The sequence below is a fragment of the Leptosomus discolor genome, chromosome 9 (genome assembly GCF_034619465.1).
Source record: "Leptosomus discolor isolate bLepDis1 chromosome 9, bLepDis1.hap2, whole genome shotgun sequence".
Lineage (NCBI taxonomy): Eukaryota > Metazoa > Chordata > Aves > Leptosomiformes > Leptosomidae > Leptosomus > Leptosomus discolor.
Genome location: NC_141399.1, coordinates 15,409,665 through 15,435,262, shown reverse-complemented (window position 1 = coordinate 15,435,262; position 25,598 = coordinate 15,409,665). Strand labels below are relative to the sequence as shown.

Below are 25,598 nucleotides of genomic sequence, written 5' to 3'. Positions count from 1 at the left end.
ATAGGACGAAGGTTTAGTCTCTAGGAAACATTCCTCCATTATAAAACTCAGCAAGTAAAACAAGATTATATATATATATATAGTAAACTTGAAATGACAACAAAGGAAAAAACTCCCTTTAGTTTAAATCAACTTATGTAAGCCTACTTCCTTTCTATTGCCAAGAGGAATTATTTTTCTTGTCTCTTTTTATTTTTTTTAAAGGCAAAATCAGACATGTTGATCAGGATGCGTCTTATCTCATCCTATGTAAAGAGATTAACCTTTTTCCCCAATCTACCTCTACTGGCACATGTCTCCTTCCTCCACCATCTGTAGACAGATTCACATACAGTTGCCCCCACCCTACTTCTGTCAAAACGATTCTATTTGCAAACACTCTGCTGGGAAAAATGCTGATCTAATTCCTTTTACCAAACCAGTTTTGGGAAGAGCTTACAGAATAGCTTATGACAGCTGGTTTGAATGGGATAGTAATACTCAGCAAGCACAAGTGGCAGAGAGCAGTAATTTCTTATCCCCTAATAACCTGCAGCTGACATCATACATCCAATTATGCCTTGAGACACTTCAGAACTTCTTTATAGGTAATTCATCTCCAAAAAAAACGGTACAGAAAGCCTTGTCAGAACCATAAGCACAAAGGAGATCAAGAAAGAACTAGCTCACAGAAAATGGAGATATAAGTTCAGGATTGAGAATAGGATACAGTACGGTTCGGTAAGCAGGGAAAAAAGTTGTGATGAGCAAAGGAATACAATGTGCAGCTGTCAAAGTGTTAGTATGGGCCTGAACAGGAACAAATGAAATGGCGCAAGGATGAAACTATGCAAGTTCATCTAAGAGTTAGTACAAAACTAGGCCTGAGTAACCACATTCATTCTTTGTGTTTTCTTGGGAAGACAAAGAAAGGAAATGGAGGTAGCAGATATCCAACTAGGAAAGTAAAACTGACCTCATTCTAAATGGCATTGTTATTTTTTTAGAACATTTAGAAAGGTTTTCTTTGTGTGTCTAGTACTTTAGTCCAGAACAAATCTGGAGGCAGAGCTAGAGTGAAAATTTTGAGACCTAATGTTTCTGAAATAAATAATATTTTTATACTTGAAAAAGCTCTCAGGCACAGAAATCTCTTTTTAGCTCTAAATTTCTTACACTGAAGAAATTATTACACTGAGCACTTTTATGCTAAACAGATTCAGTAAAGACAGAGTGGTTCTTTTCTATCCAGTGGTGATTAGAACCCATTTAGTTTTATTATTGTTTCTACTGTAAGAGACCTGCATAACATCACATTTCATTGTATTCATTTGTATCTAGAGGTCTGAGTGAGGTATTGTTTACTCATGTAAAAACCAAATTATTTAAGGCAATCAAACTGTAGAAGTACATCCCTAAGAATCTTACTATCTACCCTTGATTCCCAACCAGAGGCTGTAGACACTGAACTTCTTAAAATCCAAAATTCTAACTATTTAATTTTTGGAAACAACAAAAGGTAGTTAAACAAAAGACTTTACACTTTTGAGAAAACATATAGTGCATCAACTAACCTTATAAATCACTACGAATTCTTACACTACAGTTATTCCAGAAGTGTTCTGCAAGGTCAAGTCCTAGAAATATTCAAGAAACACTGGAGTAATTCCCCAGAAATGGAAAAGGACTAAAAAGTCTTCCAGATGGGCAAATGCCTGCTGTGATGTATCTAAGTAGCTGCCTATTTGCATTCCTAGGGATGGAAGAGGCAATAGCAGTTTAATACTGATTTTGCAACAATAATGTAATTGTCTTTTTTTTTCCAAGGATTCCAACCCTCTAGTTTGCACCAGTAACTGATAAAGGAGAATTTAGTGCCAGTTAAATTAGTTAGTCAATTATGTTAGTTAGTGAATTAGTCTAACTTTTTAGCAGCTAACACTAGGAGAATGAGAGTAAAATTTGCAAAATACAGAAGCCCACAATTCTAAGGACCGAAGGGAAAAACAGAAAGGTACAATAGAAAGATAGTTTAAAAGGCAAGGAGAAGTGCTTGAATCTAGAAATTTCTGAAGTATTGAAGAGAATGGGAGCTTTTCCCTTTCTGCGAACCACAAATGTAAAGTTTACCTTATCATGTAAACAAAGACTCAGTGCAAAAGCTCAAAAACAGGAGTTGTTTTCAGTTGATGTTGAGATAATGCATTTATTAAGATCTTCTTGAATTTACTAGATTTTATGCGATGCTAACATAAGCAGATGAGATCCTGCTGTCTGTCACTTCTGGTACTGTACTATGCTATACTACACTTTTCAACAAGTACCATATTTTAGAATTGTCTGAGTGTGTGTCACCGAGACGCATTCATGCTCGCCCTCGCTTCGGTTTTCATCTACATTCCTCTGAAATCCACATTTAGCCAAGTATTCCTAAGCATCTTCCAAGAACTTGAAAAAACGCTGAGTGTAAACTCAATAGCAGAAAACATGTCACTGCTGTCCACAACTATAGGTAAATATAAGGCAACAGATTTAGAAAAATAAAACTGGAATAGATTCTTCAGCTCAGATACAGCATGTACTTTGGATAAAGAATGTAGGGTTTTAAGAAGTTAAGACTATCTACGTTCTTGTACTAACAAAAGGTAAAATGCTACTCTATTTTAATTTTATTTTTATGTGCTATCAACATCTACAAGATCAGATTTGAGTGTTCTGAAGCCTTCTTTTATCATCTGCTCATGTACATAAATCCATTGTAGAATCTTACTTCTTCCCCAGTGGCAATCGTACTGCCAGAAACCATGTTCTCTGTGGATGGTTGCTAGAAAGCCTAGCCCACATTCCAACTGCCTGCTTTTTAATTGTATGTCACATTCCTAGGTTCTTATAAATATACTACCAGCATCTCAGAAAGCAATAAAGCAAATGTTGAAACTACATAAACTTTAAATCATTAATTATTTTTCATTATTATTAATACCTTCCACAATAGCTGTTTATATATACTGACTGATATGTAGAAAGGTATATCTGAGTATCTTCGGAAGACACACCTATGGAAGTATATATGCAAGATATGTCTCAGAAGTAGCATGTCCCAAATCACTTACATTCTAAAATAATAGAAGAGATATAAAAAATAAGAGATATGAAAACTCACTTTGGTGCTGATATATAACCCATGTAAATAAACTTTATTAGAAAAATAGCAGCAGCTGAATTAGTGCCTTACACTCACTTGTTCTCATACCTAGATTCCTGTCTTGGTACTGCATTGTCCAAACTGGGTTCAGACTGATTCTCTGCTTTCCAAAACTAAAGTTTTCTTCTAATATGAAAAAAGTAACTTTCTTCCTCCCTTCCTTTTTCATCTATGAAAATACCTATATGATTAATTCAGTAAGAGCCCTTTTCCCTACTTCCTGTCAGAAATCTGTACACAGTTAACAATCACCACTTACTAAAATTGTGCATGGAAGAAAAAGCTACCACTTGCTACGACAGTTATCACAGAACTTCTTACTTAATCTTAATTATTTATTCATTGTTTAAAAGGATATTTCCTTGCAAATCCTGTGGCTATAGGCAATGAACTTTAGACACTTAATGCCTAAGGAAAAGAAACAATGCACTGACAGATTTAGAATCCCGATGTGTGCTTATACATTTCAAAAGCAAAACATCATCATAAGCAGTTATTTTCAGGGAAAATGACAGAGGCCAATTCCATCAGAATGTTCTGCAGTTTAAATGGACTGCCAGCCTTGCTGTGAAACAGCCTAGAGCTGAAAGGTATGTCTGTGTTGACATTATATTCACAATATATATAGTATTCCAAAGTTCATTAACTGATATGCACTGTAAGATATCGAGAAACCAGGGGACGAGAGTGTGTAGAAAAAGGGAATGAAAAGTATAAGAACACATCAGTAACCAGACTAGCTCTTTATATTTTACAGTCATGATCAAGAGTACCATAAATGCAATAAATAAATGCACTGATTCTTTATTAAATTCACTAATTTACTTTTCCTTCTACATTTATAGTAGGGGCATGCAATCTGTACTCAAAGATGGCACTAGAGTTACATGTATGCTTACAAATTAGGTTGGCAGCCTTTTTTATTTGCTTTCATTTTCCTTTTCAAAATGCTCCATGTTAAATTTTAGTATCATAGTTGCAACATTAATGGTATTTCATCTTTCAGCTTTCATTGTAAATGTCATGAAATTTGCTTTTGCGTTTTATTTTCAGATTCTAAATTTGATGGTTTCCTTAGAGTGGGAATTATTGAGTCCTGTTGTTACCATCAATATTTTTCAGCTTTTCTATGCAGAGGCTGAAAGAGCCGGGAAGATATAACAATAGCAATGTATTTATGTCCCAGGGTTTTTAAGCCAATTTCATTTAGAGCCTAGTTAGGGACTATGAATACCCAACTTTAGCAATTCTACAGCTGAGAGGGATCACTATGATCATGCAAGCTGACCAGGCCAAATTTTTTCCCCAATCTAATTGTAAACAATGTATTTTTTTAAAACCGCGCAAAAAAGAATCTAGTCTTAACTAAGGGCTTGGGGGGGACAGACGTAGGATGACATCCTTCTAATAGACCACTATCTATCTTAATTTAAAAAAAAAAAAAAAAAACAAAAAAAACCCAACCAAAAAAACCCCACACCACAAACAACCCCCCATGCCTTAACTGTGGCCATATTTGTGCAATTTGCAAAATAATGGAACCCAGTTTCAGACATTGGATCTTTTTAAACTTTTGGCAACCAGATTATAGAGCCTGGTCTTAGTAATTAACTAGACATCAACTAATTAATCTTTTATCATCTCTTGAATAAGCTAAAAGGACTGAGCTTCTGGAGTCTTTCAGACTAAGGCATATTTTTCAACCCTTTAATGAGTCCTATGAGTCTACATTACAAATCATTAATATACCTACAACTAGAAAACCCAAAATGAAGGAAACCCCTTAGAATTACCTCACAAATAAAGCATCCATTTTTCTACACTGACTTGAGACTCCTGTGTTTAAATATTCAGTGATCACACTTGTCTGTTTTCAACTGAGTTTGGGCTGTCGTTTTGCCGAGTAATTCAATAAAATAAAACATAACCTGGAAACTAACAACAGACATTTTCTAGAGAAATGGTGTCATGCAGACACTTGGTTGTAAACCTATCAATATCTACTGCCTGTACCCTCAGGCTAGGATTTAATTAACATGTTATCACCCTTCCACATTACAGCACTGGAAAAATGGGCAACAAAAAAATGTAAGTATACAGACTCTTCTTGGTAAGAGTAACATTTCCAGATATTGCCAGTCTCCAAGCCAAGACTATCATGTTCATGTGTAAGGAAAATGTCAGCAACAAAGCAGATTTCAGTAATCGGAATACATTTAAATTATTAAAAAAAAAAAAAAAAAAAAAAGCTTTTCTGCAGCTGCATAAAGTGATGAGTTCGGCTGGTTTCAATTAGACAAAGTGGAAACAGGAATCATCACACAGCTCTATCTTCCCCATCTCTACAGGCAGTGCCTGTATTAGAGGCCAAACCAAGATGCAACAAGCCCTTTGACTTTGGCCTTTAACTGTAATTAATCAGCATATAAAAATGTATTTATACATAGCAGTACTACATATCGTGTAACTGAAGGTCCTTTAGTTTTACTGCTCTCACTAATTATTCAGGTTAAGTTGCTTCTCCAGAAAAATATGATTGCCTGATCTCTATATCCGTTTGCAACCACACTTTTTTTCTCTATTTTTTCCTGCTTAGCAATTCTGGAATGAATTACTTTCTAGACAGGTGCAGTTAAAAAAAAATATTAGCACTTGCAAGAAATATGGTTTGGTAGCTTTAGAAGCTTTAAGCATTTTCCAAATCTTTTCAAAATACCCTATATTAATCATTTCACAGCCTTTCAAATACTCACTGGGAAGCTTTTATTTTGTAATCCCTAATTTGAGACATTACTGTACAATTTTTGGCTTCTCAAGATTCTCACATCTGAATCATAACTTTGAAGAGAAGCTGTCATATCAATTGCTTCTCTTATCAGCTGAACATATCCAAATCAATTCTTCTTCCATTTGTGATAACACAATATCCTTGCATGAATTACCACAATTGCTAGCCTGGAATGTATTACAGGGAAAGCACTTAACGTATTTTTAGCTGTCTTTTAGTATAGTTAAAACACGGAAGGGGAACCAGATAATGAGATTAGGCAGCTCTCTACAGACCAGTGACAAATATACTGTAGACATTGTTTGGAAACTTTGGCCCTTTCCTTCTTCATTTTTATTTTATTACTGGCTTGACAAAAATAAATAGATGGGTGCTGCATAAGCACCATAAAATTAGAAAATTCTGCTGTCTGAATAAAGGGAAGTGGCAAAAGGAAGATGAGTAAGCACATACCTGAGTTCAGTTTGCATTCCAAATTTTTAGACCTAAGTACATCACTCCTAATAAGTATTGTAGCTGTTTGTTAGTGCTATGTGCTGTCCAGCACTTATAACAAATAGTCAGGGAAGCAGAAATTTTAAATGTGGTTTATTCCTCTTAAATATCTGAAAACTCACAGGAGCTGTGTATATAGTCATATACAGCTAGAGTTGTTCCCAGAAGCTCGGGAGCATAAATTTAATAAAATATTTGCCTCCCATCTACCCTGTATCTTTCAAAGACAATTCTAGCTCTCAGCAAAGACAGAACATAATTTACAAGTGACAATGTAAGATCTGTTAAACTGATTTGGAGATTCTGGAAAATATAAGAATAAACACATATAAACACATTCTGCCGTATTCTATGGCAGAATTTATGCAAGTCTAATATGCAAACCATTGACCATATTACATCACTAAATTGCCACAGAACAAAAGATATTACAAAAGTCATACTTTAAGCATTCTTTCACTGAAATTTCAGTTTAATTGCAAACTGGAAACACACACACAATATATAGTTAATTGACAGCTTCATTTTAAAAGCAAGAGGCCAGTGGAATGATGAAATAAAACAGCTCTTTTCTTACCCTTATTGTACATATTGGTCGGTACTTGGACATCACTCAGACTGATGTTCACAGGCAAGTTATTGAAGTGGTCATTTGGCACTAGAATGAACTCCTTCCCCAGCTCCAGATAGTTTCCTTCTTCATCTCGTTCATTTATGAGCACAGCATTGAAGTATTCATACTGCAACAGAAACCAGCATTCAGAATTCAAGTACAGCATAAGAATATGTGGTTTGAGTATTTTAACTTATCAGTCCATCGATTAACATGTGCATGGATCTCCATCTAGAATAAAAGAACGAGATTTTTTTTATTATCTCAGATTCCCTCTACACTCCTAGTACAGATACATTTCTGAAATCAGACTTACCAACACATCTCAAGAAAACCCCGTATAACCTCAGGTCTCTGGCTACCCTGAAAATGTTAAGGTCAGCCCAACAAACTCTTTGAACATAAATGATATATGCACTATTTTTAATACAAAGCTCTCTATACAATTATTTAATTATGATCTCTCTGCTTAGCTTATTTCCATCAGTTCAAGAACTATCAATGTTGAACTTAGGTTTTGACAATTTAGAAGTGTTTTTACTTCACAGGAATATTAACTACAGCTGTTGTTGCTTGCCCAGTGTGTACTGACCAACATTTCCTAGAGAAAAATATTTGCTTAACACTGAATTTTACAAATGTACATCATAGTAGGTTTTGTAAAATTATGCATATTTTAATATGGGCATATAAACTTAGCAGTGACTTATTGTGAACGAGAAATTATTGTCTGCCTGTTACAGATTCCTGAGGAATATTCGGCCTATTTTGTACAGAACTGTAACCAGATAAGCAAAAGCAATTTAGATAAAATTATTGATTTCTTTATGACCTAATTTAACCAGAAATTCTATCAAGCTTTGAAGACAACAAACAGTGAAGACTACTCTTTAACCTCTTAAATAACCTTAACCCATGGCAACAGTTTGTGATGTGTTTCTTAATTGAAAGGGACCAAAGCTTAGTGTCTTTGAAGAATCTCATTAATTTAAACATTGGCCACTGCCCTAACTATCAATTTGAAAGTAAATCAATATAAATAATATTTAGACATAAATCTATGTGTTCATAGATCATATATTTCTATACAACCTGTAGAAGGTTAAACATATTATATCATTTACAAAGCCAAAACAGACCAACAAGTACAAAAACTTAAAAGCCTTTTCACAAGCACTCTTAGTGTGGTATACAACTCGTTCTACGAAACAAGAAGTAGTTAAAATCTTACAATCTATATGCTTCCATTAAAAGTTTTGATAATTTAAGCAGTATCTTCAATGGAGGCTTACCTGGAAAACAGCTTTCTATATCCTGCTCTTTTAGCTTTTAGATTTTCAAAATGACCAACCCATACTTTATATTTTAGAAAGAAGAATACAGAAGAAGCCACTATATATTAGCTACATTTTGAGTACCTTCTGTGTATGACACAAATATTCAGACAAATTCAGTGTTCCATGTACTGTTAATCACATACAGCAAAGACTGAGACACATCAATATTTAAAAATCAATTTAACAGAAATCCAGAAATTATTCTGACATGGTTAAACATTTGACCTCAAAGATATTTTACTTTAATTGGTTTATACTGAGATGAGCCAAATAATCTATTGCATACGTTTCATGAATATATACAGCTATTGAATTTCTAAAGTTCTGCAAAAAAACCGCAGTTGTCTTTTTTTATTTTTTTTTTCTCCAGGAGCCACAGGTACAGAAAAGAGTAGAGATACAATTTGTCTAAAGTTGTAGTTTCATTGATTAATTATTTCCAAAAGGTATGAGAAATCTCAAACATCCCCACAGACGCTAACCTGCTCTATACCATCTGGGGAATTGTCACACTTATAGATTTGATTCTTTTCATACCGAACACAAAAGGATGAAGAAACGTGATCATTTCCAAGAAACACCAGTACTCATTCTATTTAGGAGAAACCTTCTCCATCTCTGATTATTATCCAGGTTTATCACAGATCATTAACTGCATTGCATTCCTGCCGCCCACATGCAACAGCAGCTTTTTCAGTTTACCCTTTCTGCAAAAGCCAGAGACAGTTGGCAGAAGACCTGAAAGCCCAACTTGTATTTCACATTTTACTAAGAAATAGAATATTCCTTCCAACATTAAGCCATGTACTAATGACTATTGTAAAATGCAATTCTACTCCAATTCCAAGCAAGAAAGAAGTAAGGTCTGCAGCTTTTCCATGATATATTAGGTAGTATTTAAGCCTGGAAGAAAGGCTGATATTCCATCCCCTGGGAGTACAGTATTTCATCCTTCTTTCTTGCCAGCCACCTCTCTCTTCACACCCCCTGGACAGTTAAGTTCCAGAAGGGTGAGGATGACTGTTTCATCATGTTTCCAAATCACTTGTTTTCTTGTCCTTGAAGACAAGGTTTTGTTTTCCTTTTTCTCTATTGAACATGGCATCACCTCCACAGCTGCTGGAGCTACAGATAAGCTGTTGTGTTGCTTCCATGACACTTCTTGGCTTTGTAAGTCTTATCAGGATTGCCACAGAAAAGTCAAAGGGGTTTTGGTTTTTTGCTTCCTGATTAAAGACCACCATTGAAAGCATTCACAACACCTAATGCAAAAAGCTGTATTTAAATATTACACTTTATGCAAAAGGTGAATACATTTGGAGATAAAAGATTCTGTGCTAAAATATGCAACATACTGTTCTCCTTTAACTGAATTTAAGCTACATACCGTGGAATAATTTCTACAGTAATTCACATATACACTTAGTGATTTCAAAGATGTAATTTTACCTTGACCATGGGTTTTATAATACTTTAGAAATGGTAGGAAAAATGAACAAGTTTCAAGTAAGAATGTCAGAACATACATAGAAATCACCTCCAAAATAATATTATTTCCTTTCATTCAGTGGGTTATTTCCTTTTCCAAAGGAGTTAATTATTAGACATCCTCCTTCATCATGTTCTGTATTTGGGAAGGGTAGCCAAGTATTAAAATCTGCTATATTCTAGATAAACAAAACCACTTGTTTCACAATTAAGGATATTTAGGACTGATTGTTTCTTTGGTGGATTTAGCATTCACTGATTTATTGGTTTGAGTTTGTATTTTCTCTTTTCATTTCTACAAGTGTATACACAATAATACGATTTATATGGGGTTTTTTTAAAAGAAATTGTAGCATAAAATAGTCCTTATGGTATTACAGATAATTAATATTTCCCTGGGGCTTTTTTTCTGTTTGATTTAGGGGGCTTGGGGTTTGTTTTGTTGGGATTTCTTTGAGAGTGAGAAGCCTACCAAAATAACGCATTTAAGACAGTTCTGCAAGTTCTAAGGATTAAACATCAAGTAATATATACAGCTAAAAAATACTTCTGAAAAAGATCAGAAAAAGCATTTAAACAGGGCTGTTATACAGTTGCTTCTTTTGGGCACTTTCCTTCCAAGAAAATCATTGAGTGTGACAGCTGAAAGGTGATAGAAGGAAAATTAAAAATAAAAATTGGAGAAAAAAAATGCTAAAGTAAATCCGACTGGCATTTTGATGCTGCATTCAAGATAAAGACCAAGGGAAAGAGGATAAAGTCCTGTTTGCTGACAACACAAATACTCTACCTGCTAAGCTCTAAGAGAAAATTACTTCAATTTAATCTTGTCAATGGAGGTCAATCTCTAATGTAACCTTAACTAGGTGAGTTCTGACAGCGCACAATATAACATGCCAAAAAGTTATTAGTCCAATAAGTAACAAAATAATTATCCAGCTTTGGAGCATAAGCAGACTATACTGTGACTTGGCCAACAGGTGAGTTTACATTATTCTTACACATAGACTTGCACAGTGAGCAATGAACTGGAGAAAAAGCATTCGAAGAAAATCTCATTAATGTAATCCATTATATGCACCTCAAGATCTAAACAAGAAATTTTATATTTTTGTGCATTTAAATTTGTTCAAGGAAACATGTTGGGGGTTTTTGTTTGTACATTCCGTAACAGCACCTGCATCATTCTGAGTGTTTGATCAACCATTTTGAAAGCGCCCATTGTATTCTAATGAAGACCTAGAGAAAGGACATAAAAATTTGGGACAAATAGGAATCCCAGCTTTCATGTGATACTAATATTTTAACCTTGTGAAGAAAGCCTTTCCAACGCAAGCCAATATAAAGTGACCAGGAGCACTCAACAGAACAACAGGTGGACCATTCTGCCTCAGCAAGGAGCTAACCATATGTGAGACAACTCAAAGAATCATATTGCTAATAATCTGCAGAACCCTGGGATTCTGTAACATACTGGTATAATCACAGCAGGTAGAGACTTATGGGGCTGTTAGGAGGTTGATCACAAAATTGTTTTACAGGTTCATTCAGGCTGACTAGCAAAGGCAAGTTTTGTTTCAAAACACCATAAGATAGACTCAGCCACAATGCCAAAGAGTACGCTGTATGATCTCTTAGGATGGCTGCCACAGACATATGTTGATGATAATAAAAATTAATTAATTCAAAAGGTATTATAGAAAAATTTTGAGGAAATGCAAGGTTTGCGGCATGCAATGAGAATCACAGGGGTAGATTACAGAAGAGAACTGATCTGCAAGGTGAGAAGGAAACTTTGAAGGTATCTGTTCATTTAGCCGCTTATTTTGACATAATGTCTCAACTAAGCACCTTGATTACAGTGGATACTCTGCTAAAACAAGACATCAGTGATTTAGAGGTAATTCTGAAAAGTCACGTTTTGCATAATAGCGTTATTGTACAAACTGCGGTAGATGAGTGACATCTTATTGTAAACAGATATGTTGTGATGCTTAAATTATTTATCAAATATTTGTTAACACTGTAAACAGCTTATTTATTTAAATATAAATATTTACAGTTTAATTTAAAAGATACATTATAATGCAAATTGCCTTTGCAACTTAGAAAGTACTTGGCACATAAGATTAAACATATATCAGCTGGTTTCATTGTATTTTAAAATGAAGTATTTTGTTTTAATGGCATGAAACAATGCAAGCCACGATTTTATTTTGATATACTTTTTCTATAGTACAGAAATTATTTTTGTCAAGACAACTTTAAAAAGTCCCATTCACAGAGCTATGAGGACTAGGAAGGTGTAAGAATACAACTGGGAAAGTTTTACACTAATGGGTCAGCACCATAGCAGTATTGGGGTTATACTGAAAATTTTTAACTACGCAAGAATTATTTTCACAGTGTTTCTGCAACCATACAGCCTGTCTAAAGACAAAGCTGGACATCTCTGTAAGACACTAAATCAAGGGAAGTTTACAGCGTTTGCATTGAACCCCAAAACGCTACAGCATTAGAGGGAAAATGAAAAATTATCAAATAACATGGAAAATGAAGGGGGAGGCAAAACCTAGCATTAAACAGCACAGATAGCTAGAAATGAGCAATAATTTGAATATCTAGGACAGTTTCAGCAAAAAAGCTATTACGATCAATGAGTTTAAAAAAAAAAAAAGGAAAATTTTATTTTCTCAATACTGACAGGTAGCACATATCTCAGAGGGCAGAAGTGTTCATGATCTGGAAAAAAACAAAATGAGGAAACTTATCCACTCTGACAGAGGCTTTCCTGCTACAAAACACATTGACAACAATCTCCACTCTGGTATTCATGTGTTAACAAAGAGGCAGATGTCTGGATGCATATCAGTTTCCAAGGCTCAAAAAAGTATCTTCTGACAGTTGTCCAGTAAGGAGAATTTATGTTTCAAAGCACATGATCAAGAACTTCATCTGATGTTTAGTGAGCAAGTATGGAAGGTCATAAAAGCAAAATGCCTCATTCAGTAAAAACTGCTCTGAATTTTAAAAAGCTTTTTACATTTGAGAAAATTGACTTCTCTTGTTGTAAGACACAATCTTTATAGTTTCTGATTATTCTCTGAAAGTTCTTACTCTCTTCTCTGTAGGAACCTCCAACAGTTTTTCCCCCCTTTTTTTCAGAGAACACCTGGGATTTGAAATGTTGTGATCAGTCCCTCTCTAATTATGGAAGTAGTACAGAAATACTACTTGCATCCTTGCAAAAACAACACAATTAGATTAAGATGAGATGACCTTTCCCCAGGCTATACATTCCCTCCCAATATGATTACCCTATTAAAATTGTCTTAAAACAGGATAAATAAAAAATAATTTATTATAGTATAAAATCAATTATACCAGCATGTAAATTGATAACACATCAAGGTCTCAGAGGTCTTGTAAGGATTAACCGATTCACTGAAAGTTTCAAGTAGTAAGTAATTATGATGGCTATTTTAAGTCATCCATTAATGTTGAACAGTCACTTTGGGTTATAAGCTTCAGATGAAGCCTTCTTTTCCTTTACAGATAAATAGCTTCAAAAATATATATTTTTACACACAGAAGATCTCAAGATTATTTTCTTTGTCACAAGGCTGAACAAAAACTCTTTGGTGGCTCTTAAATTTAGTAAACACAACAAGGAAGAAGAAAAGGCTTCTGTAATGGGCTTTCAGTTTGACATTTTGGACAACTGTATAACAAGCCTTACTGGAGATCCAATGATTTTGCTGGCTCTAGAAATGCTAGTGTTTAGTGTGTTCATTTTCATACACACAAAAACCTCCAGGTAATAATTTCTGCTGAAGAGCAAAACAAATCCCTACTCTGGTGGCACCGCAATTTCTTCCTTCACCCAATGGACGTGTGTTAAAAAGATACCAGTTATACAGATGAGTAAGTTCAGAGCCAGTTATCATGCTCCCAGACAGCTGGAGTAAACCATGGAGATGATTCCCTGAAAATTTCCAGAGCAACTTTAATCACGAATTTCATTAATTAAGTGAATTATCTTGCAACCAGAATACAATAATGGCAGAGTCTGTGCATTTGTGAAGGTTGAGAGTTTCAAAACCACATAATTACCACAAATACCAGAAAGCCAGCATCCCAGTCAATGAGCTTACGCTCTAATACTGTGAAACAACAAAAAAGCAAAAATCCCCAATTTGGAAAAACTACTAGCATAGTAGTGTGGCCCTTTGATAAGGCTTATCATCTCTTGCACATATTGCTGAGCGAGCATGCTTCTGGCACTGGGGCAGCCCCTTCTCTGCTGCACCTGAAATGCTCCCTTCTGCACTTCCACTCTGGCCCTAGCACAGGCAGAGCTCCCTTGGCTCTGCGCTTCTGCCAAGGACACATCTTCCCAACTCACTCCTTATGGATGCAGTAAAGAACTCTACACTTGGTACTTCCAATTCAGAAATATACTAACAGAAGAGGCTCTTTTTTCTTGCTAATAAACATGAGAGGTCTCTTGGGCTTTATTTAAACTACACTTTGGAAGAAGCAGCAATTATCCTAAAACTTTTCGCTCCAAAAGGACAAGCTCTGTGCAAGAGCAAAGAAAACAAGGGAAGACTAATAAGCACTTCTGAACACTTGAGGATGTTAAAACATTTTTTAACACATTTGTATCAAGCTTGCTACCATACTGCGGTAGTGGTGATCCTCTCTTTTCAGACTAGGAAAACAGAGATACAGCATTACAAGCAAGCCTTGACTAGATTAATATTATTTTCAGAGCATTAAAAACCCTCACTATGCTCGATTTTATTTTCAGATTAGAAGTAGTATCCCACTGACATGGGTGTGGCCAAAACACAGATACAAAATACTTATGGTAAAACACATGGTGACAGGTTGTCAAGGTGTCAAGGTGCCGGGGGGGGGGGGGGGGGGGGGCGCGCAGGGGGGAGCCTATAAAATTTCGGCAGCTCTGTTGAGCAGTTAAGATGCACAGACACAAGACACACACTGGAGAATGCTTGCTTTCAGCTACTCTTTTAAAATCTAAAGACAGAAATAGAAATGCAGTTTGATATGTTACAGAAATAGCACCTTGATTTTAAAATATCTGCCTTTTTATTTAAACACTTATTTTTAAAAGTGGAGGGGATCATTCTTTTTCAGCAACTGGGAAAAGAAGCAAAAATGAAGCGTGTGATTTTTACAGGATTAACTAGTGACTTCTACTGGCCATACTCTGGGCGTAAAGTTAGGTGTATTTTAAACTTGAACAGTATTGTGAAGGTACTTGTCACGTTTAAAAGGTGCATCAAGAGCAACGTAAAGTTTGTTGTATTTACTCTCACAGCCCATTTCTGGAAAAAGCTGTATGTCTCAAGCCAACAATCAATAGATTTCTTCCCTCTACAGTCCACTAACTTAAATATTCCCAAAACCAGTTTTATGGGGCCGACTTTTTTTAAAAAATTATATCACTTGTGTATCTTTATAGATGCAAAAAATCTGCAAGATTTTGCCTCATATTTAATACCATTTTCATGGCTAGCTAGGACCACAGGACTCCTTCATTTCTCTTTAAAACCCTGTAGAACATATCAAGGTAGTGAACAGGCAGGATCAACAACTTCTATAAAATAATTCTGTAAAAGAATATTCTGTAAAAGAATATGGCAAAATTACAGACTTGCTTCAAACTAAATGCAGTAATATTTTCTAAAGTTTTCCATCTTTCCACAAGGTAACCCATGAAAGTCATTCAATACAGAACATTAAAAAAATCTCTCCTATAGTTTAAAATGTGCTATAGAAATAGAAAAGCAAACTATTTCACAAACTGATAAGCTGAAAAGTTTTCAAGTGAAATCAGTGTGGTTCCATGCATGTTTGGCTCCTCTGACACATTCAGGTTGATGACAACCTCAAGGCTGCTTCTAATTATCAGTGGAGACGTATCTGACTTCTTTGTGCCTTTTTACAATCAAATGCCCTAAGTGCCTCATTCCTACTTCCAAGCAGGAAGAAAAATAATATATTTCTCAAGCTCTGCATCTTCTCTGTCTCCCATGAGAAGCAACTTTAACCCAGACTCTTCATAGTCTAAGGCATGCATATAATGCTGCTCTGTACTCAGCAAGAGCTGTACTGTCTCTGCAACAAGATATGCTCCGGGACAGTAGACAACCTATATATAGTGTTTTGCTGGGCTAGGTGTTAATAACTATCCCAAATAAAACAGAAAGTAACAGGCAGTTCATATCCAGCAACTGACAACATTTGAACACTAACTGTGGCTCTGAATGATGAATTAAACATGTACTTTATCAGGTTTTTTTTTTTCATACCAACGGGGGATAATCAAAATAATTAAATACCAAAGAACTAGAACAGAACAAAATTTCATGGTGCTCACTGCAATCCAAGGTTTGTTTTGGTACTCCCAAATACCCACCATACACACAGGAGGTTAAATTAATATTATTGACTACACAAAGGAAAGCAAATGAACACGTGCAACATTATTTGATTTATTTGGGAGTAAAGTGAGAGATGAGATGTTGAGCAACTGCATGTACACAAATCCTCTTCAAGTGATTAATGACTCTCTCATGCAATAAAGAAATTTGGTCTGCTAAGCCCACAGTTGAAATAACAAGGCCACGATGATGAGTTAATTTAATAAAAGAAACACATGTCTCTGGAGTCACATGGTTCTGGGAAAAAAAAAAAAAAAAAAAAAGGACAATGGCATCTATTTTATTCATAAAATGAATTTGAAGTGTTTAAAAATGTCTCACAAAGAGAACTGGTCATGAGGATAAGTATTCTACAAAGTGTGGGGAAAAAAAAGAAAAGAAACCCCCCCTAAACTTAAGATATTTTGCAAACAGTAGTTACGTGCTAATATATTGGAGTATTCTAACTTCCAAGTTATCCTGTAAGACAACTCTTCAAACCTGTAGATCATGCTAAGAACAGCATGCCTTCTGATGGGATTGATGCTGAAATGCAAGTATCACTTCTCTGAATCTGTGCAGTGCTGCTTTGCATTGATTGTATAAATAATGTTTAAAAAAATTCACAAAGAAAATACTTCTACATGTCATACTGTAAGCCTTTTCTTGACTTCATTCAACAAGCTGAAGTCCTAGACACAGAAGCTCAGAATCCACATAAACCATATTTGCCTCAAATGCTAGTTTATATTTGGCCTGGGAGCTGGGCTGAGAGGAGTGGGGGGGAGGGTGGAGAGAGGGGCAGGTTAAGAACTTGGATGTTGCAAAATATCTACATGGGTAAAATGAATACCTGCACACTATTCACTTCCTGAATTTGTGTGAGTGGGTGATACAGTCCAAGAGTCAAGATTATGAAATATAAAAATGGTCTCTATGTTTTCAACTAAGTATTTTTCACATCAAGCAAGGACAGGCTAACAATGATAAATATAACAGCAGCAATAAAGGAACACATTATGTAAAACTGAACTTGTCAGAGCAACCTCATGAAACTATCTGGAGTCTGTACAACTGTTTCTTCTCTATATTAAAGTCTCAGATACTGACGGAACAATTTACTAGTATGCTTACTGAGCTGTAGACTGTGTTGCTATTGTACTCCCACACATAACTTCAGAGTTATGGTCAAACCATAGCATAGTGAAGGCTCTGCGAAAGCAACTGAAGAAACTATTTAGATTTTCAGAAACATTACCATTTTCCATGATGCATGTGAACACACAATTTGTGTGGCACTTTTATTTATTCTGAATTAAAACAGATAAACACTTTTAGAAAAGGTTTTAGAAAAGGTGGTCAGGCAAACCAAGGCAACCAAAGACGTAAAATTCTAGTTTGAAACCCATCTGGGTGATGGGATAACTGGTAGTTTTATGAATCATCTACCCAAGAATCCAGCTTGCTTCCCAGTCTTGTTTATAAGCACTAGAAGTGCAGGCTAAAGAGGTGGGAGAGATAACATCTTCCAAAGCTGAAGAATCCAAGAAACATTCCTGGGAAGGGCCTTGCGTGAGGCATCTGCTGAGAACTGAGGAAGTCACCAGCAGACAATGTCAGTCCACACTGGGTACACGGTGTCTTTATGCGTTTCCTCAGCTCAGCAGAAAGATCACACACGTAGAGGCCTCTCAGCCATCTAAACAAATTAAAAACCATTTTGCAGCTCTCTTTAGTTACTCTGTCTAAACATCCTAATTTCCTATTTCACTGCTCCCTTCCTGTCTCTGGTAAAGAATAAATTGAAAACAACAAGACATGAGAGGGAATACAGTATCATTCAGTCAGAAATGAGTCTGAAATGCTCATCTAGTAAAAAAACACGAAGAACCCTTCATCCCTACCAGATGTTTATCTAAGAGTCTGCTTCTTTTGTTACCAGAACATCATATGAAGAACGATGTTTTTAAGGACACACATATAGGGTTTTTTTTCTTAATTGTTACTGTCATCTTAATGGAAAACATGATATACAGATGCATAAATTCCCCTGCATGTGTCTATATTGAAGGAGAAATGCTGAATGTAAAAATATGATGCAAGTTGTTAATTATAGTTTGCAGGAAAATCCTGCATTGCCTTTAACCATTTATTGTAGAAACAAAGAGTAGTGCAAATATAATGTAGTCCTTATAGAAAAGATTTATCGGTTTTGAATATGCTGGCTCTGAGCTTATTGCCACAGCTAAAACTATATTCACAAAAATATAATCATACTTTATGTCTTTAAATGGTTATTTTAATGGATAATTACTATAGTTAATGTATCTTACTTACATGCTTGCTTGCTTTCAAAAATGACATGTAGTGTAAATAGCCTTCCCTGAAAAATACAGGTCATAAGCCATCCAACCACTGCAATTCAATGTCATCTTGAACAAAAGGCCTAACCAACAGGAGAAAGTATTTGAAATAATGAAAAATTTGTGAGGCTGACCCAGAGATTATTAATTCAGGCTTCCTGGACATAAGTTTACTGCACAGATAACTTACTATATGTAGATTCCAAGGAAGAAATTACACTATATATTGTTACGCTAGCCTTCAACTGCCAGAAAAAGATCCTCCCTCCTAAATAAGGTGCCATGGAAGCACTCCATTAAGCAGCCAGCTTGTCATTAGCCGTTTCGTTGAAATAATATATGGAGTGACTAGACCACACAGGGATCTGAACAACAATACGTAAAACATATCATTGAGAAACCCTGAAATGTAATACACATCTCAGCCATTTACTGACCTGTAGTTTAAACAAACATAGAGACCTAAACCAGACTTATAAACCTTAGTGACAAAAAATATTTTCAAAGATAGAAGGTTTTATGCTAATGGATAACATTCAAAATGCCTAATGCAACACACATCATCTTAGAACAGAAATATGCCATGGATAATTCCTCAGCAAACATTCAGGTACTTAGAGTACAAATATGAGATCAGGTTTACCTGAGCTATATGCTGACGCTGAAAATTTGCAGAGTTTGTTTATAGAAAAGCTGATTGGGAATAATGAAATGTCATCCCTGAAATCTCTCCAATTCCCATTCTAAATAATACTGTATTTAGAAAGAGTTTTACGACAGGAAGACATTATTAATACAAGATTATTTTCTAATCAGAAGAATGTCTCTACTTATATATATCCTGTACTTTAACTGCTTTACAAATGACTTCCATATTTGTCAGCATCTTGAGTTCAGTTAGACAGTGACAAGCCCTAAATAATTCAAGGAAATGAGACATATTCAATTAAAAAACTTCTCCTCTCTATTACAGTTATGCGGAGACTTGGAACTCAATGTCAATGGTGGTTGCTGCAGCTGACAACAATATCTGACCCTTTATCTGGAAATATATACATGACTAATGAGCTAATCTGGTATGGTACCACTTTTGTGTATGGAAGAATTAAGAGGATTTCCAATTGCACATTTTAATACCCACTCCCCAAATCCTCTGTATAAGTGTGCATAAGAAGGTGAAATAATTTTGACTTTTAGTGCTTCTTTGAGGCAGTAGTTCTTAACAGCTCCCAGTCATTCACAGAGTCAACAATGACCAAAGGGCAAATCACCTTCCTGGTCTTCACTAAGGACACTTGGAAAGAGGTCACCAGTGCTGACAGTTCAAGACACACATACAGTACAGTACATTTTCCTGTGCGCCCAGCTCAAAGTTTTAACACACAACACTGACATCTTCCAGACAAAGTTCAACTGTTAAGTTGGGTTTTCTCCTAGCTGAGCCTCACAGTAATCACTCAAGGTCAGAACTTTGTCAGGCAAGTATTAACAAATGGAAAAAGAGAAGACACTCCCCAAAATACAGCCAGCCCTCTACAGTTCTCCATGGAAAGCAAGAAGATTAGTTCACCAATATTTTTCATGGTTAGCTCCAATATTCATGTTTCTCAAACTTTAAGGGTATTTCCAATGGCAGTATTTGTACATTCCATCATATTGCTACCCAATGTTTCAGCAGAACTGCTGAAGAACTGTAAGATGGCAACAGGTGAAGAGCTTCACTCTTTGTTTCTCTCTTATTCTATTCATTCTTAATTTCTTTCTATTCTTCCTAATTCTACTTTACATGAAATGCAAATGAAACAGGAGCAGCAAACATATCTATCACTAGCCTGCTAGAAGCAAAAACTTGGACAAATCAGATAAAACGAGAAACTTCTTACCTTACACCAGCCTTGATGGAGTAGGCTCTGCTATCAACTACAAATTAGTAGCTTAATGATGTTCAAGCAAGAATTGTGAAATTCTAAATGTTGTTTCTGAAACTCAGTTTTCTGTCCCACTTCAAAAGACAGCAACTTCTTTTACTTCAAATAGATACATTTGACAAGTCAAGTGTATCTATATATTTCCACAACAAAATCTTGCTTAAAATGATTAGTTTTTTCAATAGATACTGATCTTTAACCACTTTGTTAAAAAATGCAGAAAAAATCACCCAAACCCAACATTTTGTATCTCTCAGGGGAGAGATCAATCTTGATTCACTAGCTGTAAGACAGGAATTATCACATTGTCGCTCTTGCAGGAATGAAACTATCTGATGAAACATGCTCCATAGCATTACTAGGCCTCCAAAGCATTACTGGTACTTCCATATCAACAGATCCTCTACCTACTATACACTGTCAACAATAATACAGAGTGGCACTCCAGATTCCTTACCTGAACACTTAACAGACCATACTGAAAAAGTCCTGTTCAAACTTGCCATTTCTGAATGCAGAACCTGCACCTTGTGATCACGTTAAATCAACTTCCTAACAGGTTCCTTTTGGATGAAATCTACACACAGTAGCCTGCATAAATAACACTGTCTAATTCCAAGCAAGAGCAGCACTAGCAACAGAAAGAATTAAGCTCTTTCTCAGACTTACCTACTGAAAATAACTTCACCACTGTAGTCAGGCCATGCTTCTATTTTTAGCAGCAACAAAATCCTGCCTGTATCTCAAAGCCTGGAAGAAACTTTTCATTTGACCTAATGTTTACAGGTAAGCTAATCAGGGCATCATTAATACAGAATGATAAGTAATAAGAAAGCTTCCTAATACATTGTTGGTATCTATGAATCTGTCTCACTTGCATGGATGAAGGCCAGAAGACATCCTAGAATAGCTAAAAAAATCCTTACTTTTTACATTTTCTACCAAGCCAAGAGCTTAAGCATCACCATGAGTCACAGAGGTTGACTAGCTGGTGACAATCATGTGTTGAAATTACAAACGTCAAAAGGCTGTGATTCACTTAAATCAAGTGCCTGTGTTTAATTTATTTACATTAAGTTTCCACATTTCTGAGACATGGTTTCATCCAACTGCTTCCCTAGGAGTGTAAATCACCATCAAAGTACAGAAGAGCAAATCTGCAGAACATAACTGGGTTTGAATATGACGCACAGCAAACACTTACAAAAGCACATATATGGATTCATTGTTAAAGCTGCTCCAGCCTAGGAAATGTCTTCACATTTTTCCACAGTTTATGCAGGAATTCAGAATGTTGCAAGTATATAATTAGTATTAGATGTGATTAATTCATACTTTGGGAAAATACAGAAAGAACTGAAATAAAGCTTTGTGGATCTCCTTTCTCTCCACCAAAACTACAATCAAACATACGCCTACCTGATTCTCTGAACATACTGCCAGAATTCAATTTTGGGAGCTAGCTTTTTTCTCCTCTGGCTGTAATATTGAATGTTTCATTTTTCAATATCATACTATTTGCTATGCACATATTTTAGTCATATTATTTCACGGTATGGTTCAGGGGCTGGTTGGCTCACAGCTTCTTTGTACCTATTTTCATTCATTCTCTTTTTAATTTCTTTCTCACAAGGCTGTTTGCCAAGTCTTATTTGTCCTTATTTGTCAAATAAGAACAATCATCAGTCCTTTGAAAGGCACATAACACAGAGTTCTAGGAAAAAAGGCTGCAGTTTCATCTGTGTGTTTTGGGAAGAATCAGGTTTGGTTTCTACTCTGGTTCACTCTGGATTTTGCCCTGAGCTGTGGGTCAGGATCAGATCTAAAAATCTTCAAAGTTTACTTGTAATGCTGAAAACATGAAACCCAAACCTTTTTAGAGATTGATACAGAGCAATAGATCAGTCCTCAGGTTACTTCAATGGGGTTCAAATCAGCTTGAAGAATTCTGCGAACCTTAGCAAAATTCTCATGGAAATTTAGCTTTTAATGATAGATGAAGTCCATCAATGCCATAGGTTTTAACATAAGGTTTGCAAAGCTTTGGCAAGCACATGCTTTCACCAGTGTTTACTTACCTGCAATAAGGAAGAGGAATACATTCTTATGTATACCCAGTTTCTGAATTTGATGTGTATTTCACCATGCTTAAATTAAGTGAAAGCAAGACAACAGAGAAAAAAAGTGATTTAAGGAATAAAGCATGGGAAAAGAAATTATGACTTTGGTCCTACTCTGCCCAAAATCGCACATGCCGCCTGAAAAGGTGAGAAGTGAAATGGAAAAAGTAAATACCTACATGTCTTAAATATTTAGTTTCTTTCCTGAGTCTTGCATTTGGCTTTAAATTTGGTGCAACCTGTGTGAAACTAATTCAGAGACTAAAAAAAGTGAGCTGGGAGCTGTATTACCTTGCCTATATAGTACTATGCCTGTGTTAATTAGCATTGTTAAGAGAATAGCCTATGACTGCTCTATCAGAGGCACTACACAGGCCTGCTACTACACAGACCTTCTGTTTCCAACACCACAGCTAACGGCCTCCTCATGGCACTCTGTTTGGCCGTGCAGATAGAACAGCATCTTGCACTGTGTGCATCACAAAGGATGTTGCAAAAAAACTGGACTCTGGTATTTCTAATCATTTTACCAGACAGTTTCATTATAAGACTACATTTGAACTGTCCTGAACTGCCATATTCTTCCGCAGTCTATTGCTGTATAATTCCCTAAAAAGAAGCATTTGGTACACTGGAAATAGAAAAAAAAAAAAAAAACCCTTAAAATTAAAATATTATAAATGGCATATCATAATGCTAAAGTTATTTTATAACATGTTCCTACTTCTAATCACAATTTCCTACTCTGATAATAAGTCTAATTGTGTCACTTTTAAATATAAAATACTCCCTGATTCTTTACTATCTAGGTTATTGCTTGTTAGCTAAAAAGCATTTAGATCATTGACTGTATTCATAAGCTCATTAAATATCATATTGCTGTTATTCTGTAGTAACTATTTTTATCCAGATTCAACATATTAAAGGCTGTAAAAACTATGAAAATAAAATCTTGCTCTTAACTATATTTATTTGTATTTTTAGGCCATGTTTATCTGGCACTTGTTGGCCTCTACATTATATACCTGTACTAACAGGGGAATAAACCTGCTTGTCCCAGTATTTACTCAAAAAAAAACATTTGGTTGTGTACTCTCTGATTCTCTTAAATTCAGTAATTTGTACTGTATTTGGATTTATTTATAAAAGATTATGCTTACTGCAAACACTAAGTCTTGGAGCAGACTTTATTAAATTAAAATTAATTTCCTTCAAAATGTCTGCCCTTTTACATCTGAAGAGAACATTCTGACTTAATATTTTGAGGGGAGGGGAAAAAACTAGTTAATTAAGCAGCAAAATATGCACATATACCCCCCACTCTGACAACAGATGTACTTTCACCTTTGTACAACACAGTCTTCTCCCACCCCAGTACTCCTTGACAAGTTCTCCCTGAGGTTTCCCACAGAGAACACCCCAGTGCTGGCCTGGCCCCCACTGCCTCTCCAGGGCCAGGTCCAACACCACTGAGCAAGCCCTGTGATGAAGCAACTCGGTACCTCATTCTGCCTACCAGCCACAGCCTTTGTTCTTGCACTTCTCCAGACTGCAAAAAATACTGCAGGGGTTCAGATGCAATTATATGACTGGAAACTCCTGTACCAACGTCTGTCCCCTCTCCCTTTTAGTTGCTGCAAAGTTGGCATCAGCAAGGTAGTTTATTGCCAGACCAGATGTTTCCCAACATACGCAACTTGCCCATGGTTCAAGGTGGGGAGACATTACTCAGAGAAGATCCTCGTTCACCAGAGAGGAAAACTGTACTGAATACTCAGATTTCTTTTTCTTTTCATAACAGTAGACATAAGAGGTTTTCAAACTGTAGTACACAAATCATTTTGGAGCAGCAAGATGTTGCTGCAAAGCAGAGGAGCAGCGCTCAGTCTTACCTGGATGAGGAGCCAAGGCTTTGGCCAGCCCTGCTGCACCATTCACAGGCACAGCTGGAGTTGCTTTACCCCTCCTCAGCACAGCAGCACCACCCCACACCCACCTGTGTGCACTTGTGCTCTGGCAGCTGGGAGAGGCGAGGAAGGATACAGTGGGAGCAGGGGCTCAGCTGGGGGATGAATGCTTCCTGAGGAGTACAGGGGGTGAGCTGCTCCTCATCAGAGCTGGATGGGGTTGCGATGGGTAAAGGGTGAGGGTCCTGCTGTGGGAAAAGAGCGGGGGGTGTGTACACTGCCCAGGAGCTGCTGCTCCTTCTGCAGATGGTGGTTCTTGAGCAAAACTAACATCTGCAAGCCCTTGACATGCAGCTCTCCAACGAAGGGCACAAAATTACTCTTGACAAAGGGAACTGCCAGCCATTGCCCCTTGGGGAGATGCAAACTAAATGCTTCCTCACATTTGTGAGTGCCAATATAGCTTTGTAAGAGACTTATTTACTCCAGGTACACGCACGAAGCCATGTGTTAGAGAAGCTGGTACAAAGACTCTCTTTTCACCACCATGACCTAAATATTCATAGAAAAGGGAAGTAATAGGGAGCTTATTGGGTAGAGATTATAAAGGCAGGATCTGATAGTAGGGGATAATGGATCTACAGAGTGATCTTTAGTGAATAACTGCTATGGTCCCAAGTGAGTCAATAAAATTGCAGACTAATTTAACCACATCCCCTTCACTTGCCCTTCAACAACTGCATGGTCAAGACAATGTATACAAACAGAGGGGTCAGCATTTGCTAATGACCACAAAAAGCTTCTTCGCTGCAGCATTGCAGACAGACTGTAGTTATGAGGCTTGAGCACTGAGTCATAGACTATACCCTTCCCTACATGTGTAAGACATTAAGTGTTCATCACAGAAACTTAAATAAATTAAA

General features: G+C 36.2%; 1 protein-coding gene across 1 annotated transcript in view; it reads right to left on the bottom strand.

The window, feature by feature from the left end:
* The window catches only part of CACNA2D3 (calcium voltage-gated channel auxiliary subunit alpha2delta 3), a 466,721-nt gene that overhangs the window by 279,717 nt on the left and 161,406 nt on the right, over nucleotides 1-25,598 (bottom strand). The window contains exon 5 of the mRNA XM_086470039.1: nucleotides 7,045-7,207. Coding sequence (XP_086326165.1) covers nucleotides 7,045-7,207 — 163 coding nt within the window. The remainder of the gene's footprint in view (nucleotides 1-7,044; nucleotides 7,208-25,598) is intronic.